A 21,609-nucleotide genomic window follows, 5' to 3' on the forward strand; every position below is an offset into this window, starting at 1 on the left:
CTGTTCTAACATTATAACCCCGTTCCTCCCATGAACTCCACAAATTTAACTGTGCTTTAAGTTTCAGAAGTTATGTCTACAGTATTTTCAAGTCAACTTGGTTTCAGCAAAACCCTGAGAGAATATACGAGCTAATACATTCTCTCATCCCTGATCCAATGCTCTCTCCACTAAATTTCAAATACTCCTGTACCCAACTTCAAACCAAGTTGTAAAAATCATCACAGCTAAGAGCAATTTAAAGCTTAAGTGAGACATAATTCATTGCCTAATACTCATCCAGTCCCTGAACTTGAAGAACAACCAGAACACAGGTAGTGATGGGTTTTAGAATGACAAGAGAATTCTCCTTTGAGCATTTGAGTCTTTGAGCATTCCCTGTATCCTAAAGGCAAAAAAATATTAGTGTCTCTTAAAGAAGCCAAAGAATTGCTCAACTATATGAAGCGGGATGGTAGAAAGATGGCCAAATTTTAGACAGTCAAACTCAATACAAGGTAGAGTTTCTTTAGCTTCTTCTTTCCTCACTGAAAATATTGGGGAAAAGTCATGATTATCATCTGGACAAAATACTTTTTGGTGCCAGTCTCAAATCTTAAACAGGAGAGACACTGGAAAACAAGTCTGCTAGTATAGAAAGTTTCTGTACCCAATGCAAGTCAAGACAGCTCAACATCTGATAAAGCTACATAGCTGTTCTAGTTACTACTAACCACAAAGAAATGTTCCATACCAGTTCATGAACAACCGAATTAGTATGTTTCTATTTACTCATCTTAGCTTTATTCCAGCCACTTTAGTGGTCTGGAGAAAGGCACACGACTGTTCTTTAACAAGCACAAGCAAGGCCTCCTCTTCGAGCCACAACAAAGGAAGCCTCCAGCTCAATATATGCCAGAACATCCCCCTCAGCATGGCTGAAGTTGTTTTGAGGGTTTTGTTGCTCTTGCTGTTTTAAAATCATGAAAGCATTTCTGTTTTAATTTCTCATATACATTTTATAACAAGCAGAAGAATTAAAAGGATCTCATAGTTTTCCAAGTCCAATTTCTTCCTACTGAAGACAACCATATTGTATAGTCCTAAGTCTGCACTTAATCAAGGTAAGTCCTTAAGGTATTTACCTTCTCATGAGTAAAGCTATTCTATATATATATATATTTTTTTTGGGGGGGGGTGGCAGGGGGGGAGATTTTCTAGGCAGAAGAGAAATACTTTTATAACTAAATTGTCTTTGTTTTCACATGAGCATTGTACTTGAGGGAAGTGAAAACAATAACTAAACTAGAGTTTGTTCACTCCACCCTCAAAGCACTTACACATGCGGGGGGGTGGGGGGGAACCCTATCACATCCTCTCAGACCATTTTGCTAAAGAACAACCCATCAGTTTCACTCTCAGGTTCTCTTTTCCCCCATAATCCTGGCTTGTGCTTCAGAGTGAATTCACCTCTCATGGAAATCCAAATAAGCAGAAGTGCACACAGTATTCCAGATGTGGTCTTGGCAGGAATGCCGATTCCACCAATTTCCCTGTCTCTGCCAGAAACACATTGCCCAGAACCATGTATCACATCTCCAGCTGTATTGTTCAGAGGTCCCAGTCATGCTGTTATCCTTGTACAAAACCTTCTCCTTGCAAATTTCCAAGTGATGGGCTTTCAACTTTGAGCTCTCGACATCAGGTCATGCAGGTAATTTCTACAACCATCACCTTCATGGCCACTGAATTATTTCTGTACGTTATTCTACTCTTGCATTAGTGAAAACAGGAATTTATCCTATGTTTAAGAGTATTTAAAGTAGAAGAAAAGGTAAGATGCACTAAAATGTGAAGAGTATAAATTCTAGTGCTGTTACTGAGATTTTCTTGAATGACTTTAGCCTTTTCATTCTCTTCCCATTGGCATGAGTTTGAAAGGTGGTACAGTAAAGTATTTCTCCACTGCTTACAGCCAAGGCAATGGTTCTTTTCCACTAAAGCCAAACAATGGTTTTGGGTACACTGCATGCCTTAATTAGCATGCTTAATTAAAACTTCCCAATTGGATCCACTGATCTGCACATCATTTTTGGTCAAAATCTGCTTCTACCTCCATCTCTAACAGATTTAAAGAGCTCTGAAAGCAAAATCAAAAATATTCTGAAACATTTTTTTAAAAATATATATTCAAGGCACTAGTAAGATCTGGAACATCAAGTTATCACTGCTTTCTTTTGTATCCAAAGGTGCATCACTACATTCCTTAAATCAGATCTGTTTTCAAGTCTGCGATTCCACTTCTTTAACTTCAAAAAAATATGTATCTATTTGCATTAAACTGAAACCCACAAAAATATAGAGTAACATCAGCTAAACACTGGCATTACAAACAATAACCACAACATTTTCCAGAGATACCTTCTTGCAAGATAGCTGTGGATCCATCTGCTTTTAAGCACAATTACGGACTACAGTAAAGCAGCAAGCAAGTGATACATGACCATTTAAACCAAAGTAGTCTTTGAACAAAGATAACTCCCTAATATTTTGAGCAATATGGAAAGAGGACTGCTCCTCTCCAAAATGAGTGTTTCTCTCCAATTTTTCTCCTCCATGAGGAGAAAATTACTCCAACAAGAACAACTGCATTAATTTACAGTTTCAGCCAGACAGTCTACCAACTGTCTCATACTTATCTCCTTTACTTCTGAGCTCAAAAAAAAGATCAGAGAAGAGAGTGTATGTAGGGGGGAAACACTTTTTCTTACCTTAGCAATTTTCAGAAAATTCAGTTCATATGAATGATTCCAATAAAGAAAGAAAAAAAAAAACAGTTAAGCTCTACCATACTTCTTTCATAAAGGCTGTTACTAATGCCAGGTTACTCTCTTGACTTCTTGTCACATCAAAAATTGAAGCTTAAGAACATCAACAGAACTGCCCTCACAGCTATCAAAGGAAAGAGGAACAAATTTTCCTTGATACTGAAGTTGGAAACTATTCCATTATTCAGCTGATGACAGCTGCAGACAAAGAAAAACTGTACATCCGTGACAGTTTAAGTCATCTAAGAAACGGACAATTTTGTGTGTCAAAGTCGGAGCAAACACTAAATACACCCTTTAGCAAAGCACTATCTAGAAACGAAGTACGATGGTCTCCAACAAGAGTCTCTTATACCTAAAAGTCTCATCTTTACATTAGCCAAAGTCAGGGTGGAGGGAGAAAGCATTCTGGACTATTACTGCATCCTAGAAGGACTCTCATCTAAGGCTTACTTTCCAGTGTTATTTCCCCACTCTCATCTGAACAGATTACAAGGAAAAAAAAAAAGGAATTTAAGATCTACTTTTGCATATACTACTCCAAAACCACTTGGAATAAGAAAGTAAGATATCAACAGAATTTTACAACATTGAATTGTAATTTTAGAAGTTACATCAATAGCAGTTGAAGCTCTCTGCCTTCTACAGTAACCTCGTATGTACACTGAGTATGACTGAAGCCTTGTGAGCTGCTGAAAGAGAGGCATTTGCTTAGTACAACTCAGTTTCAGCACCACCTGGGAAACCATGCATCAGCACAGTTGACCATTTTTCTTCTGAAGTATCTTTTTAGTTTCTCAAGTGAGGACTACAGACTTAAGAGTTTCACACATTCCTCTTATTTGTATGTTAAGAAGAGAGGTAGAAGAGGAGGTAGAAATCCCTCCAAATTTTAGGAATCAAGAAATTAAAGTGGCACAAGAAGTTATATAATGAAAAAGACAACACTTTAAACCAGAATACTCAAGTAAAATGAATGAAAATAAATAAAACACACATCTATGCTCCACAGCTGTTGAAGACTAAGAGTTCCTTTTCTTTCTTGGTCTATATTCTATGCAACATCTGGTTTCTACACACAGTCTTCAGATACTTGCCCATTAAATAAAACCTGAAGTGACTACCATCAATAACCACCATACAGCAAACAAACTGAAGTGACAAGAATAGGAAAAAGGCAGAGCCAGGTGACAAACCAGATCCACAAGGTCTGAGGAAAAGCTATATCTTAAGGGATCTATATTTTTCATGCATTAGCAAACTAATCTACCTCTACTGGAAGCTCTTTGGGGCAAATACCCCCTATTACAAGTGTGGTACCTATATAGCTATTGCAATACTGTAACATAAAGTTGAAGGTCTGAGCAGTTCTTGACTTGTGCTAAATTCTTTTGTGTTAAAGTAACAACTACAGGATCCAAAAATTGAAGAAAGGAATTGTTTTTCTCAGGGTCCATATTAACCAAGCTGCAGAGACATGTACCTCCCCCCGACACACACACACACAGAAATTTTGTGGCTCTCAGCTACAGTACAAGACTCCCAAGTTAGAGCAAGCTTTCATATGAACAGCACTTATGTCAAAAAACAAAATTCAGAGCTGATTCAAACCTCTACTTAAAAATATAACCTTCCCAAAAGATTAAGCCCTTCCAAGTAGAGTACCTTTACCGGAACACAAGCTTAAAGGAATTCCTTCAAAATTAGAGCTACAAAGGCTGGGACAAATCATTGCATACACTAAGTTCCCAAACTGAAACAAACCTCTAAGATGACCTTACCTGAAAGCCTTAAAGCTGTGGTAGGTTTCACAGATCCTCATCTTCACATCCACTGCCTTCCAGCAAGCTGCTGACAGCACTAGGCTCCTTCATCCCAAGGGGAGAGCAAGCAGGAATAGTGCACTATAAATGAAATTCTTGCCTAGACCATGCAAAACCAACCAGAAGGATAGAAAATAAGGCAGTGAGGGACCACAGACTATCATAATTCAAACCTCTGCAAACCTCTATACGTGAACTACCTGACAAAATTTTCTGTTCATTTTTAAAACGGTCACTGCTGGGAATCTGAGAGCCTACCTAATCTGAGTGCTCCAGTTCTTCTTAAGAGTTGACTCAACTAACTTAGGCCATGTTTCCTGCAGCTTAAGCCCACAACTTCTTGTTTCATCCTCAGTGGGCAAGGGAAGAGTTTAGTCTTTTCTTTCCAGCTATCTTCAACATAGAGAATGTTATCAAATAAATCTCCTTTCAGTTTCCTCTAAAAGAAATCAACCTAAATGCTCTCAGCTTTTCCTCAGAGCACATTTTCTAAAACTCTGATCACTCCCCTTTGCCTGCAGACTATTCTCTGAGTACAGTAGCAAACTAGGCACGGCACTTCAACTTAAGACTTATTAGCACTCTGAGAAGTGAGAAGGGTAGCTTCATGTATTTTATATGACATTCCTGTTAATAAATCAACTGGTGCTGTAGAAACAGCAAACATTTTGCTGGGTTTACGACCAGTGCAAAAGCCTCAAACTCCAGATTCTCCTCTGCAGAGCTCCTGCCCTCCCCCTTACCCCCCACCCTGTTACCTGAGCAGCTGAGTCTCACTGAGATCTAACGGACTGCATCTGCCCCTGTTGAACTGCATCCTACTCGCATACCACCACTATGTCCATTTGTCAAGATCATTTTGAACATACGCTCTGAAGTCCTTGCAGCTCCTCTCAAGGGAATACAGTCTTCAAGTCTAGAAAGTTTACTCAGATCAGCTGCAAAAGATAGTCCCACCACACCTAAGGAAACTCTGCAGAACCTCACTTGACCCATCCTCCCAGTTTGACCAGAAGTCCTCACTAATGTCAAAGTACTGTTTTATAACAGTTGCAGACCCTTCTTAGACAAACCAAAGCCTGAGTTTCTACTGTGATATATCAAATAGTTAATTGGACAGAAGTGAGCACAACCAAGCAAAAGACTACATTTCATTTATAAGAACAGATATACTGGGTCAAATCAAAGCTTCACCTAACCTGGTTTCCTGTGTTAAAGACCAGCCATAAGCAAACACCCAAGAAAGAGCAACGATATGGCAATTTATAAGAGATTTTTAAAGCATATTCTGTAGTTTTATCTAACAGTAAATTACACAAAGATGATACTCAAAAGTGTCGATATGAAAGCAGGAAGAAACAGGACTATATCCTGTTCCCTAGACCTTCTCTCATTTCAGTTTTGATTTTACGCCGCCATTTTCCTGCACTGCATTTTGTTTACCTTGTCCAACATGAGCTTATATGAAAAAGGCTCTCAGCTGTATGAAGCCAAAAAATGAAAGTGACACTATACTGGATGACTAGAGAAAAATTAGCAGGATTCCATAAAAGTACATAATATAAAAGTTTTTAGCTGATGATGTCCTTTTAAACAAGCACTTTCATTCTGCAAAGTTGATTCCATTTACCAGCAAGTCCCATGGCTGATGTCCTTTTAAGAGGTTTTAGTAATGTGGTCTACATAACCTTTTCTTCAAAGCAGAGCTTTGTGTATATATATGTATATAACGTGTACATATACATATACACGTGCGCAGAGAATAATGTTGACCTCAGGAAGATCTTACTTGTAGACCATTCCACTTCCAGTCTTGCAATCTTCCGAGGGTTGGAAGTGCTAGCTTGGGAGCCATGGATATATATGTGTGTAATGCAAAGTAGTGGTTGCAAGTTAATGCTGTGCTTCTTTGTGTTTCTCTCAAAGAATAGAGTAGAAAAATCCTCCTAAAGTCAATTTTGGCTTTGGAGACTTTGAAACACGTTTTTAAAAAAAGTTGTTAATTTTGGATCAAGTGTATTAATACCCACAATGAAAGACTGCAGGCATGACTTCTGGGTCTTGGGAAATGCTTTAAAGCCCCATAGAAAGTTAGGCATGTGTCTTTGTCCGTTCTTGTATTCTAATGGATCAACTAGTGAATGTGTAACTGAACAAAAAGTGTTCCTGCATCAAGTTTGTGCAGGGTGGAAATTTTGGACCTGAGCTTTAGGACAGCTGATGATATTCCTCAGCAGGGGGTGAGGAGTGCTTTGATTGCAACTCCAAAAAGGAAAGAACTGGCATTTTTAGATTAAGCTTAGCTTTGAGATTGCTGTTCTTTGATCTGTATAGCAGGCATAAATTAATTGGGAGGTGTGTATAGATTCTCATTGTGCAGGTGACATGGGGATGACAGTTCTGTATGTTTGCTGGGCTCTTCACATGTCTGAGCAATACAGATCAGAAACAAATTCTTAGAGTGTCATGTAATTAGAGGAGGTTGTAGAAATCTAATTGGGTTAATGTAAGGTCGCTTTAGGGTAATGAGCACTACCAAATCTGTATATCTGTTATATTTCATGATAGACTTCAACTTTGGTGAAGTGAAACTTCTTTTCAACTGGAGTTACTGTCTTTGAGTGTCTGTCGAAGCTGAAAAGGGTGCTGCTGGGATCTGTGTCAGCAGCAGAATTGTGGCTATTATTCTCCTAGCTGGGACATTTGAAAGGCTTCTGGGACTTTTGGAGACAGGTATAGAAACCTCACTTACATATGCAGGAAGTAGCCCTCATATTTACACATGCCAGATATTCATGAGGCTACAAATAACACTTTTTGTTTGGTTTCAGTACTTTGGTTTCATGCAATAGCCTGTGGATTTTTTTATAATCCACTAGATTATTTTTTCACTGGTAGCTTTTGGGCACTTGGCGGCTGACTGAATTTAGATTGTACCAGGCTAACTCTAAAAGGGAGGAGTGCAGATGCATAGACACAGTGTATCTAACTTATGATAAGTATGATAGTTCAGAAATACTTGTACTGGCAGCATGTCATCACCTGCTTTTCAAAATACATGGTGAAAGCATAATTTTTGTTCTTATCTGATACCATAATTTGAAAATGTGAATTTATTTGACAGTTACTTTGGCACATATAGTAGCTGCATATGCCTTTTTTTTTTTATTCTGACATTGTGGGGAGAGGGGTGCCCCCCTCTCCCCCCACAAAGTGAAGGTTTCCCTGGCAGACTAGATCAGATTCAGTAAATTCCAGTTAAGAATAAGTCATGATAAATGGTCTTCTGGCAACCACTTTATATTTTTTATGCATACATATATATGTGAGTATGTGTGTATGGAGAGACATGCATGCACACATATGCAAACACGCACAGTCAGATGTATGATATGAAGGGGAGGAGAAGATCTAGGTTTCTGGGATCTGGAATTTAAACCTAGACCATGTGTGAAGGCTGTGCTTTAGAACTACTCTTCAAAGACTGTTTTAAACCTTCTTGCCGAATCTGGGTTGACTAATTACATTTCAGTGAACTAAACTTGGGAGTAGTGTTTTAATACTTGAACAATACTTCTTTTGTCAGTAATAGTGAACCTGCTTCTTGTCTGACTTCACATGATACATTTTATGACTTTAATGTCCTATCCCACTGGCATTAACATTTGATTTTGATGCTGCTAAGGTAGTTCTGAAAGAAGCTGGCTGCAACATAATGTGCTGTTTTCTGTTCTTCCAAAGGTTTTTTTTTTTCTTTCTTTTTTTTTTTTACTCCTTCCTTCCTCCTCCCCTTCTTCCCCTTAAATGTTGTGACTGCGGGAGACCTCTCCTGGCTGCAAATTTTTAGGCTGTCAGCAAGCAACATTTTAAAGAAAGTACTGGTAAGGTAGGAAATGAAATTTCCAAATTCAATAAATTGGGGGGGGGTGTATATATGTGTGTGTATAAATATATATAAATATAAAATAATCTTTTTAAAACTTGCAAACTGACCTTTTATAAGTTTTAAGTAAGAACATAGTGACTCTATGTGACTTTAAAGTGGAACTTTATTTCTATCTAATGTGTTTAAATGAGTTTTTAAATAGAGGGAGGGGCTTGAAACACATCAAAATTTTGTAAGTATTAGCAGTGCTATTTAGCAAACCTGTAACAGTATGTATTATGGACTGGGTTTCAATACCTGTGGATTTCTCAGGATATAATCTCACTCACCCACACCAAACCAAACATAACACTACGACTATAGTTGACGTACATCTCTTTTTAGGAAATTACAGGCCCTCTATATCAGTCTCTTTTGACTGGGTGATTCAAGCATTGTGTTGAAGCATTCCTATTTTAATGTTGCTATGACTAATATGGAAAAAGTATGGGGAATAATGATCAGACAATACTGTTGGTATTATGTTTGAGTTAGGATTTTGCTAATATAATTTATGTATATGCACTGTCACAGAAGTGTTGCAAAGCTGTGGCCTCTTGTTCTAAATTTTGGGTTGATTGGTTTTGCACCTTATTTTTTGTACCATTATTTTATATTTACTTTCAAAGCTGCTCATGATATTCTTGCCCAATTATTTGGGAAGGCTGGTAGCACGTAGGTTTTGACTTGCTTATTTCGGATATTCAGAATTACTGTGCTGCCTGGTGTGTTCTGTATTGTGGAGATTTTACCTCTCCCAGAGTTGTGTGCTACTGTACTTCCAATGAAGTTCCACAGTTGTGGTACATAGGGCTTTGCTGGTGTATCGATCCATCTGTAGGGCTCTACCAATTAGTAGCCTTCTCCTAGCACTTTGCAGATATGCCTTGAATCTCTGTGTAAATGGCGTAAGCAACTCTGCTGGGGCAAAAAAAAGGCCAGTAGAAGTGGCGTCTCCATTGTGTGTGCTAGTATGCCAAGTGAGTAAGAAGCATATGAAAAAACATATCAGTAGTCCATTAAATTGTAGAAGCAATGGGGATTTTTGTGTGATAAGAAAAACAGTTGTCATCCCTCAGGACTAGTTTTTCTAGAGCATTGCAAAATTGTAATACCCTATGCATAGTATTGAGACTATGGGTTTTTTGACTGCAGTATATTTGAGACCTATTATTTCAAAGCGTAGCAGAGAACAAAATAATATTTCTAAAAATTCAGATAATGTCCAGGATTTTGTCACAAAAATTGCTCAATAAAAGGGTGGGGTGTTTGCCTGTGCGTGAAGAGGAATAATGAGCTTTCATCTGACACTGAAGAGAACACATGTAGCTGAACTACTGGAGATTTGTTTGAAATCCCTTGAATTCTGGTAAGTAGTCTGGGCATTATCTATTGTACTGTCTTTGATTTCTCACTCTGTCTGTAGTGATATGAAATCCATTCATACTTAAACATGCAGTGAGTCAGTCAATAATTCCACTGTATGGAATTATTCAGTGTGTGTAATCAGCTCTGCCATATTTATCACTAGCTGTTGTGCTTGCATAGGAAAAAAAATCATTAAACACATACCTACCACATAGTACCCTTCCCTCAGTTTTTAAGTGAAAATACAAAGAGCTAATGTAATAATAATGGCATCCCGCCACATTTCTAAATTACATATTAGATATTCTCCTTTGTAGGACAGGCAAAGGGGTACAGTCTGCAATAGATCATATAATGTGTAAGTCCTCAGATGATGTGAAAAATGGAGCTGAGCTAAAATAACATATTGGAAGTTGGACGATTTGACTTGAGTCTCAGTGCTGCTCCTGAAAGTTCAAGAGTGTCTTTTCTTTTGTGCAGTGCAGTCAGGTAGACTGGTGCAGTTATGAATCCCTTATGCTTCATCTTGGCTTAGGATTAAGAAAAATATTCCTTTTGGTTACTAGAAGAAAGTTGAAATCCTTTAGAAATTATTCAAAACTGCTCTAAAAAAAAAAAAAAAAGCGGTATTGCTCCGGTTTTTACAAAGTGACGTGTGTGTGTGTGTGTGTGTGTGTGTGTACACACGAAATTCCAGAAGCCTCACATGTGTTCACCTCGCCAGAAAGGTTTTTTTTTAATCCTCTCAGCAAGGCACAAAACATTTTCTGATGCTGATATTCAACTTCCCACAAATGTGGGGAAATTCACTTATAGCTATGGGCTTCATTCACAGGGATACAGATCCATGCCAGATGATTCATATTTATTTGACCAACAATCAAATATTCTGTTTATTTAGGCTGATGAATTTGTATCCCCTTCCTCCCTCTAGAAAACCCACTCAGAGGACAATCCAACATGTTCCAGATCTTTTTTCCCCGATTTCACCTGAATTAGACTAAATGAAGCATGTGAAAGATGGGATATGAATAACAACATAGGTTCTAGATGATTGTGTTTGCAGCAGGGCATGAATCAGGAAAACCAAACAGAATGGCCCTATCAACTGCAACTAAAACAGTCTTCCTCTTTCTGCACTGCAAAAGAGTCAAATCCTGCTTTGCAGCAACAGTCAAATTTTAGTTGATCTTTCTACAAAACATATTCTTGGCCTGTATGGAAATTAAACAATTGCCTGCATTCCTGGCAAAAAATAGTTCTTTGAACTATAGTGCTTGTAGCCAACAAGAATCATACTCCTACTAAAAAAGTCAAAACATACCATATTCTACAGTTGTGGCTCTAAGAATTCTGTCTCAGAAAAACTCGACTGCTGCTTCCCTTCTGGTTACCGTTTCAAAGCCAACACACAACTTCTTTCCTTCTAGAGTGCTCTGATCCAAAAGCCTGTGCAATTTTTGCAGCTACACTCAAACACTTGTCTTCATGCATGCACAGCAGCACATTTTTCCTAAGTCCCATACACCTTCTGTGGCATTACTTGTCCAGTTGTATCAACCAGGACTATCCCCCGGTCACCTTCTGATCAGCAAGTCAATACTTCACTACCTGATTTCATTCGCTACATCCTAGCTGCCTCTGTTGGACAAGAAACAGGAATGAAGCATCACTTCTATTTCAATGTAGTACTTCTATTGGCAGACACTGTAGACTACTAACAGGTTTCTTCAAAGATGTCCACTTGCTTGAAGAGACAAGTTGAGCAGCTATATACCACTTCACATTCCGATGATGTATCATGTCTGAGAGTTGTTTTCCAGAATCTACCCAAGATCAACTGAAGTTACCTAATCAAAGGAAAAATACTAACAGCTATCTCTAAACAATTCACCCCAAGCTTACTGTAATACTAGCATAATAGTTCACTACTTTCAACATGACTACATTGGTCACTACAGCCTATAAAGGAAGACACTCAACCCTATTCAGGCGTATTACGAAGTTCAGAAACTATATTTAGTGAAACTAATTAAGTGAGCAGATCACCATTTTTCTTAGCCATAAGTTCTTACTTATTAGCAAGCTAAAGTTAATTTTCCATGGTGGACACCAAGGAGATCTAGAACTCCACAGTGGTATTCCTTCAGCAAAATTAACTCCACATTACTGGTGCAGAAGCCTAAGAAAACATCAAGAAGTTAATCAAGTGGAAGATACTTGGCAGCCAGCCTTGGTTGAATTAATATCAACACACTAGTCAAGCACAGGACCACAGTGCCCATGTAAGAACAGGAATTACTGGTAGTGATACTAAGCTTACAGTCCTTCAACTGAGGAGGGGCAGTCAGAAAATACTGGGTCCACTGCTATGGAGAAGTGGCAATGCTCCTAAGGACAGGAGCCATCCTTTCAGAATGTGCTGCTGCTGTACAGTTTCTGTTCATAATAATAATAAAAAAACAAAACACAGTGCTTGACATTGACAAGTTATGTTACCGCTTTCCTTTCTTCCATTGTAAGAAAGACCAGGGCGAGAACACAAATTGCCTTAAATGCTCAGATCAACTTCCCGTCTGCAAAAGATAACAACATAGAATGAACTGCTTTGCTTTATTTCCTTTTCTGAACAACAGACAAGTCATCTGTGGTGAGAGCACCTAATGAAAAGATTCTTTGATAGCACTGATGGTACAAAAAAATCCCTGCCCACTTCTCTTAAAGGCACATCAATATGACTTCTGGATACTCACATTTTTGATAACGCTCAGGGGCCAACATAGAAATGCTTTCTGTAATGGCTCTGACCCATGGATTTCTACTGAAATTATCTCATCTTCCCTACTGCACAGTCAAAACATTACAACTACATTCAGCTTGATCACACATGCTCCAGCAGTACTACTGTTTAACTGGTATGCTGTCTCATGGAGACTAAACCTAGCTGATTGACTCTCTAAAACATAAGCTGATACCAATGGGGGACAGGGAAGGAATCAAAAGATTTAGAGAAAACAGTTCCTCTACCTATACTTGTTATTCAAATCTTCTTTGCAAAAGCTTGAAGTAGAGCTTAATTCTAGGCTGCTGCTTAATGAGATACAGCAGCATTGACCAGGAATACTACTCATTTGAGCATGACTGGGATGTAGTAGCCATCTCAAAGAGGTGTATCTTGCAACTATGACTCATGCTTTTCTCACCTTAAGACTAGACTGCTGCAATGCACTCCATAAAGGGCTACACCTAAAATTAATTCAAAAATATAAATGTGCATAGACCATCACTTCTCCAAAATTACACCTTCCCCAACAACAAAATGCAGCACTTAAGCCACAATCTCCATCAGATGAGAAGTGCTAAGAGGTTTCCAGTTTTGTATCTGAAGAAATGGGTTTTGACCTGTACAGCACTATATGGGTTTCAGCATTTACGTCTGAGGGAGCATCTTTTCTTGCCACATAGTGAAAGCTGTAATTAGCAAAGGTATTTATTTTCAGTGTACACACAGGAGCATCTATGTGTTCACGTTACCAAAGGAAGATCTTAGTGTTAACAGAGCTATATAAAATTTCGGATTCCATATGGACTTGGGTCCACGAAAAATGAGGAGAGCTCTTTCGAGAGGCACTTAAAACTTTCAATAAACTCCTTTTCATAGCAGTTTGGGTTAAAAGTTTTATTTATCTTTCAAGGCTACACTGGATTGACACTCATTAAATTCAAAGAGCAGCCAAGTAACTCCACTAACTCTAGAGCTGCTGAAGAAGATAACCACTCTAACACCTCCCACACTATCTAGCTGTGGCTGACTACAAGTCCTCAGAGTAGAGTCAAAAATTTTAAACGAAACAAAGGGGAAAGAAGTCCATAAAGCTGTTCAAGTGGTAAGTCTGCAGAATTTCTGGAAACTCAAAGATGACAAGCCTTCCATTTTAAAATGGGACTGAACAAATCATTCAAAATAGAAAGCTTCCAACAGCTTGAACAAAGAGACCGCAAGTGTTCTCTAACCACGATGAATATGTGTATCAGCTGATGTGCTCAAGTAACTAAGGGGTTTAGCATTTAACTCATTTCTAGAAATGCTAGAACAGTTCACAGCACAAAGCTCTGACTGCAGACATAGATACCTTGTATGTTTTTATAGTCTTTATGTAATTCATCCATTCAATTCAAAAAAGAATGGGGGGGGGGGCGGCACAGGGAAGAGCAATAGCCCGTAATTTTGTATTATTGTGAAGACCTACTCTGAGTAAACCGGATGACAACATTGGAAAAGCATTTATGTTCTGTCTAAAACAGCACTTATAGACAAACTACATCAGAATTAGAAGCACAGGAACTTTGGGGGCAGTAGATGGAAACCTTTCATCCAGTGAGGTGGTCTTTAGCAATACATGCCAAAGAACTACTTTTCTTCCCAACCCCCTGCCCAAGAAAAAGATCAAAATACATAAGCCACTGCTGTGTGATACCAACAAGGCAGGAATGCTGCAGGCCATCTGAGTCCCTATCAAATTCAGAGATGAAGCAACAGCATGACTTCTAGAACCAAGATGCATGCAGACAAGGAACGTATTCCATAAATGGTATGGGTTTCTATAGTTGTGTAAATAGGTGACCAAAATGTTTTAAATATTACTAAGAAACAGAAAAGGTTAATCAAGTGATAATAGGAGAGGGAATCACCTCCAAGAAACACTGGAGGGAAGAAGAGGCAACCTGCAAAACAGTGAGAGAACAAGGAGGAAAGAGTCAGGAAGAAATGAACACCAGTATGTCTTCCAGGAAAAAAACAGGAATATGACACACGGGGGACACAGCAGGAAGAATTAACCAAATTGTCATTTGACAGGTTCCATTGGCAGGCCTCACTTTTTTTTATTAGTTATTTTTCTGCTTAACTAAAACTACTGACATGAATAAAGAGAAAACAGATTGGCAGTGTTAGAATGAAGTACAGCAGACAGCTTTTTATTCCTTTTCAGATTGCAAGGCATGACTTTGGGGCACTATAGTATGAGACATTTTTCACCATAGTGTACACTGTCATTAGCTGACCCCTGTTAGGCCATATTTTTCAAGTTCAGGCATGAGCAAAGCTGTTCACTCAGCAGCAGTCAAAAAGCTGGACAGGGCTAGGATTGGCAAAGGCCAGACACAACCCTCAGCAGGCTTTTGGAAGGGAGTGAGCTTCCTTTCTCCAGCAAGGCAAGCAGGATGGGCAGCTTCCAGTTTTGGAAACCAATTAGGCAGAAACTGCTATCAAAGCAACAGAGAGGGCCCTACCCTAACTGAGTTGAGAAATAGAAGGCAGCGTTATCTCAGTCATTTTGCCAGTCTCAGTCCCACTCACTCCCTCTCACTGAAATTGCCTGTGATCCTCTCTTCCAACCTACCCAAAGCTCTTCCTACAGATCTACCTAGACATCACATAGTACTGAATTAAACCTAGACACTGTGTCCTACCTGAAAAGCAGTCACATTTAGCGTACTGGCTTATTGTATGGGTATGTAATAGAGCAACACCTCCCAAACTTGATTACTTCATGTGCCACTTTTTAAAGAGCCATTACATTAATGACAGATACAACAAATTCACGTGCCAGCAGGAGTACCATGTGTATAAAGTAAATAGCAATGCAGATTTACCAACCTATTATGCTTTTGGAAAATTACACAGTGTGGAAAAAACACCAAATCGGGGAGGGGGGGGAGGGGGGGAAGCTTCAACAAAACGCAAGTTTGGCACCAGTATAACATTCTTCTAGAGAGTCCAGAATGAATTATTACAAGATTGTCCTTTAGATTTTGCAATCAAGATTGTGCGCACAGCACTAGAATTAGCTAAAGCAAATAAAATTGTCTTCCTCAACCTTGAAGTTAACAACTTCTGCATATCTATTACAAATCCATGACACTCGCACATGAAGCGAAAAGCTTTTCATGGCAAGTACTAGCCCTGATATTATTTACTGCAGACCAACAGAATAACAACTTGCTACAGTTACAATAAGTACTGCTGTCTGCAAGGACTTGGTGCTACTTTAAGCACTTTTCCAGAAGCCCAGAGAGAAGAAAAAAACAAAAAAAAACACACCACAATTCCACAGTCATTAGATTAAAATTCTCAAACTGCAAACTTGAAGACTTCTATTTTTATAGAGATATTTTTGGTCATGTGTTGCATGACTACCCTTTATTTTTGTCCCATTCGGGAAACAATGTACATCTGGAAGCAATGTAAGAACTACTAGGTGAAGAACAAAAGACAGCTTTAAGCTCATACAAATTATGTCGGCAAGTGGAAAACTGGAAGCTCTTGATTTAGATATTCATCACCTAATTTTAAAGTTACAATTCCAGATGATTTCTTGAACTGTTCAACATTAAGGTTACAGCTAAACTCTCACAACTGAGATCTCTGTTATACTATGCATTTCCTAGCAGTTTAGGGACAAGCTAAACATAAGGTGCATGCACTTTTTTTGCGCGGGGAAGCCAACAAACCCATCAGCAGACCTGCACACAAAACAAGCTACTTGAGAATTACTTCCATGTAGAAATCCATATAGAGGGGTGGAAAGAATGGTGTAATGATTTCAAAATCAAATATATAAAGAAAAAAAAAACCTCAGAAGATATTCCTGATGCAGGTACAGCTTGAAAGATGTATGAAAAGGCTACAGGGCTCCCATTCTTATAGAGATGTTAAAATCCTTATAAATCCTATTTCAGAGGAACAAGAGGAACATGCATTAGAAGTCATCTTGCCCAAGAGCCAGAAAAGGAGAAGCTGCTGGGAATCTTCTGTCCTTTCCCTTCAAGGTTCAGGCTTTCTTACCATCTTTGAGAACAGAGTCTAATAAATTACCCAGGGAAAAGAAAAAAACTGCTTGCTCTCTCTCTCACATATACCCTGAACCAAAGAACGTATCACTGTTCTTTTCCAATACCTCTCATCCTAGATAACGCATGAATCAGTGAACCCTGCACTACTTCATCAGTCCCTCCTCACCACCATTTGAATCCTTCCTTCCTAGATAACCATTACTGTGCCTAGCTAGGAGCAGCAATAGCTGTGGAAATACCAGAGCAAGACTGACCATTTAATTCCACTGCTCCTCCAGGCTTACAAATACAAGCAATGAAGCTGATATCAAGCAAGTCAGCTTTCACTCCCTGGCAACTTGGAGAAGACCTGCACCAAGACAGAGAAACTAAAGCCGCCTGCAGGACTCAGAAAACACTGAACCATCAATTTTCATCTGCTTCACAAGGATTCTTTCGCCCCAGCTTTCACTCAAAAGGGCTCAGAATGTCATTAAAGCATCTATCTATATATAAAGACCAAAAAGCAAGAGCCAAGAAACTCCCTGCTCACCACACGTGATTTCTTCCAAGCACTCAACACCGCTAATAAACAACTTGCTATATCATACCATAAGATGCTACCAGAACTCATGGGAACAAGAGAAAAAAATAACCCTTTTGGCACCTAGCAGCAGCCCTGCTCTTACAGAACATTAAAAAAAATTCTTAACTTTCCGGACTGTCTTACTTGGATAGATTAACTGAAAATATGAACTGTATTTCCCAAAGAGCCTTTGTATGTGGTTCTCTTGCTTTGTTCTGACATTTTTTTCCAGACAGCAGAAGGACCGGGGCACATGACTAGAGCGATTGTGGGGGTTATCACAAGTGCGTGTGCTTTATGTTACAGCCTTTGTTTCTCCCTCAGTGTTATACACTTGGGATTGAATCATATTTGCAAACTTGTTAGTCTGCATCAGTTAGCACCCTCTTCATAGGCAAGCATCTGTCTAGTCTTTGACCTCAAATAAATGGAAAAGAGTATCAATGACCTTTCAAGAATCAAGCTTTAAAGCTTGAATAAGACAAATATAGTTTCTGAGCATGACAGCTCTAGGTCTGGCTCAGTTTAGACAGAGCCACCTGCAGAAATATTGATCAGCAAGATCCGCTTCCTATTCCACACTCACATAAAGTGAATCAATAAATTAAAATGGAGTCATACACAGTTTTTCCCCATATAAATTAGGAGTCTTAATACATGCTAATCCTGGATCTGATCAAACATGCACTCTTATGCTGCTAATATGGATTAACTGCACTCCATGTTTTTCTAAGTACTGCAGGCACTCTGATCATGCAGATACAAGGTAGACTACAAGACCCTAAGCCCAATGCTCTCTTCAAGGCTTCAACTGCAGTGGAAGACATGTCGGTGCAGGGAAACACCAGAATTTCTGATATATCAAAAAGCTCACAATCACATACAGCTTTGGCATGAGATGCCCAAAACAATATGATATACATACACACGCACACACACAGTGCTGTCAGGTGTGGCTATATGCAAGTATCAAATAGATCGATTGAACAGTAATGCATATCAGGCATTCCAGGTCCTGTAATGATGCTACCCTCCACTTCCATAAGAAAAAAAGAAAATACTTTTGAGAACTAAGCTATTAACATTAACCTGTGAGAACAATTTAGTTGTTAATATGAACATATTCAATCAGGAGTCAACAAATTCTGTATTATAGGCACGTAGCTGATCTTTAGTGAATCAGAATAGGGCCTTTTTCCATTCACACTGTACATTTATTAAGGTTTTATATTATTTCCAATTCACACAAAATAGCCAATCCCACTGGCTAGAATATGAAGGATGGGCACATATTAAACACTTACTCAATATACAACATGCCTGTGCAGAATAAAGCCTAGGCCTCATTCTTAAGAAAAATTCCTCTGATCAGAAAACTGGAAAAGGCATACTGAGCTTGAAATAACTACTCCATTGACTCACATGTCATATTAATGATTTCCTTATCCCCTCTATTGAGCATTTTACCAGAGCCTGATTCATATTACAGAGACACCTTTTAGTGCAGCCCCTAAGAAAAAACAAAAAAAGGCTTACAAAAGGTGCTCACACCCAGTCTATGGGTGCCTGGAAAAATCTTCTAAGCTTTCTCCAGAAGAACCAACAGTTTTAAAAACATATAATGAACATGAATGTCACGACCATACCTATGGGCCCATAATTCATTTCCTCCTTTCACAGGAGGAAAAAAAAAAAAATACAGCCTCTGGAGCTTCCAATCCATTTTCCGAAGAAATATTCTTTTCAATTAGCCAAATGGGCAGCTCACAATATTGGTGGAGATATGAGGCTGCAGAAATAGACAAAACAAGCGATATTTTTTGCTAAATATATATATTTTTTGTTAAACAGGCCCCAAACGAAACCATGATGTGTGTCTATTCAAGGTTAATGAGGGGGAAGGAAGGGGAGAGAAAGGGAGCTGCCTCATCCAGGGCTAGAGGCAGCCCAGGACTCTGCCACTGACCAGGCTCCGATCCATTACATTACTGTATTTACCGACCCTCCAAAAATAAAAAAACTAACCCCCCCCCCCACACACACACACACACAGTGAAAGACCCTTTAAAAGCCCAGCATGTGCCCCGCAGAGGCGAATCGATACTCACGGCTAACTTTCATGCTGCCAAAGGCTGAGGGCTGCTGCACCGGCTTGCAGCTCTCCGCAAAGGAGGTGGTTCTGGGCCGCCCTGACATGGTTTCTTTCGCTTTCTCTGCCCCTGATCACCTCTCTTTCTCCTCCCGTCTTCACTGCGGCCGCTCCTCTCGCCGGCGGGTCCGCCTGCCGCCTCCTCCTCCTCCTCCTCCTCCTCTCGCGCTCAGCCGGAGGAGACGGGTCAAACCTGCCACATCCAACTCCCGGCCCCCCTCCCCCCCCCGGGGAAGCCCCCTCCCCGCTCGCTCTCCGGGTCGCGCTTCTCGGGGCTCGGCCTCACGCCTCCTCCTATAAAACCATCCTTCCCGGCAGCGCCAGCGGGTCCGAGAGCTGCCTCCACCCAGTCTGCAGTGTCCCCGCCGCGCCTTCTCCCGGCTGGGAAGCGATGGGGGTTTGCTAGGCCTCGCTGCCCCCACCCTGAGCGCCAGTCACATGGGGCAGAGGCTTATGGCCGGGCTCCTCTGATCCTGTCGCTGGGTTTTTCTTTTCTTTTCTTTTTTCCTCCTCTTCCCCCTCCCCTCTCCTTTTCTTCCCCCTCGCCTCTTCGGGAGGCAGCAGGGAACGGGACTATTTTCCCCCCGGCGGAAGGATCTCGGAGCTCCTGGATCCGCCGACAGAAGGTGATGCGCCCCGCTTGCAAGGGGATCCGGCAGGGGCGGTGGGATCCGCGGCGGGCGGAGTAGGGGTGAAGCGGCCCGGGCGGCCTCGCTCGCTCGCTAAGGCTTCTCAGTGCGGCGCTGCGGCGGTGGCTCCGGCGTGGCTCCTCATTGCGCCCGCAGGGGCAGCTGGCGGCGGCTCAGGCTGGGGAGGCTGCAGTGCGGGCGGCGGCCGGAGGCGGCGGTGCAGGCCATGACAGCGGCGGCGGCTCCCCAGCTCCTCGTCAGCCGGCTTCAGAGCGCTGGCGGCGGCGGCTGTTGCTGCTGCTTTCCCGGGCGTCCAAGGCACATGGGACTCGCCCGCCCGGCTAAAGGCTCCTGCCGCTTCCTCCCGGCGCCGGCTGCCTCCTGCCGGGCCCCCCTCCCCGTTTCTGCCGATCAGTCCCTTTGTCCCCGCTGCTGCCTCCGCTGCGTGCCCGGCTCCTGCTGCTGCGCTCTGTGTGTGTGCCAAAGCCGCGCAGCCGCCTATGCCCGTTGCCGCCCTACGCTGCGGAACGGCCCTAAGCACCTTCTGTGAATACCCAGCCGAAGAGCCCGACGCACTCGCCAGCCCGAGGCCCTTACGGAAACATCCGAGCCTCCTCGGGACCAATCCTGAGGCCGCTACAGAAATGCCTGTAACGGCTCGTAACCAATCACGAAGTCGTTACGGGCGCAGCCGAATCTCCCCGAAGAAGAGCACAGACCCAATCGGAAATCGCTGCCGCCGCCCTAGCAGCGCGATCGGGGAGCCAATAGGAAGAAGTCCTCTCTTTCGACCATTACCGGGCCCACCCGAAGATAGCCGAAGAGGGAGAGCCAATGGAGGGACGCGCTCTCTTACACAGTTCTGGGACGGCTTCAAGCCGCAGCTTGAGGCGGAGAACGGATCCGAGCTCCGATTGGCTTCCCCGGTGGAGACCTCTGATTGGCTGGCGGGGATGAGGCGGTCCGAAGACGCCATCCAGCTGCCTGCGCGGGACCAATCCGCAGCCCGGGGCTGTTGGGAGCGTCCGCTCCCATTGGGGCTCGGCAGCGCCGAGCGGCGCCGCCAAGCCATGCAGCGCCGCGCTCCGCCTCGCTCACCTTTATGACCTCACTGGGGGCGCAGGGCGGGGCCGGGGGGAGGGGAGCGCGCATGCACAGTGTTGCTGCCGCCGCGCAGGCGTAGGGAGGGGTGTGTGGCGGCCTGGACTGGCCTGTGCCTGCACCCCATCTCCTTAGCTCGTCTGAATGTCCTAAAGTAATTTTATCTGCATAAAAGGATCAGGTGTTGAGTTGCAGTTAGAACCTCTGACCCTCCCCAGCATAGAAGCATGAATGTTTTTCATTCCTAACTGCGTTAAGCCATAAAATACGAACCTTTAAACTTGCCATTGCCACTACATTAAATACTGCTTGTTATGGGCCATTGGGATGTTTGGTGGAAAAACTCCCTGGCCATGGAAAACAAACAGTGATGTGATAACCTGGCTT

At 41.5% G+C, this 21,609-nt stretch overlaps 1 protein-coding gene across 2 annotated transcripts in view; it reads right to left on the reverse strand.

The window, feature by feature from the left end:
- The window catches only part of GSK3B (glycogen synthase kinase 3 beta), a 156,572-nt gene extending 136,879 nt beyond the window's left edge, over nucleotides 1-19,693 (reverse strand). For both annotated transcript variants that reach the window (XM_067302234.1, XM_067302233.1), the window contains exon 1: nucleotides 19,452-19,693. In XM_067302234.1, coding sequence (XP_067158335.1) covers nucleotides 19,452-19,539 — 88 coding nt within the window. In that variant the 5' untranslated portion in view covers nucleotides 19,540-19,693. The remainder of the gene's footprint in view (nucleotides 1-19,451) is intronic.
- Between the last annotated feature and the right edge of the window lie 1,916 nt (nucleotides 19,694-21,609).

This window comes from Apteryx mantelli, chromosome 1 (genome assembly GCF_036417845.1).
Source record: "Apteryx mantelli isolate bAptMan1 chromosome 1, bAptMan1.hap1, whole genome shotgun sequence".
NCBI classification, from domain to species: Eukaryota; Metazoa; Chordata; class Aves; order Apterygiformes; family Apterygidae; genus Apteryx; species Apteryx mantelli.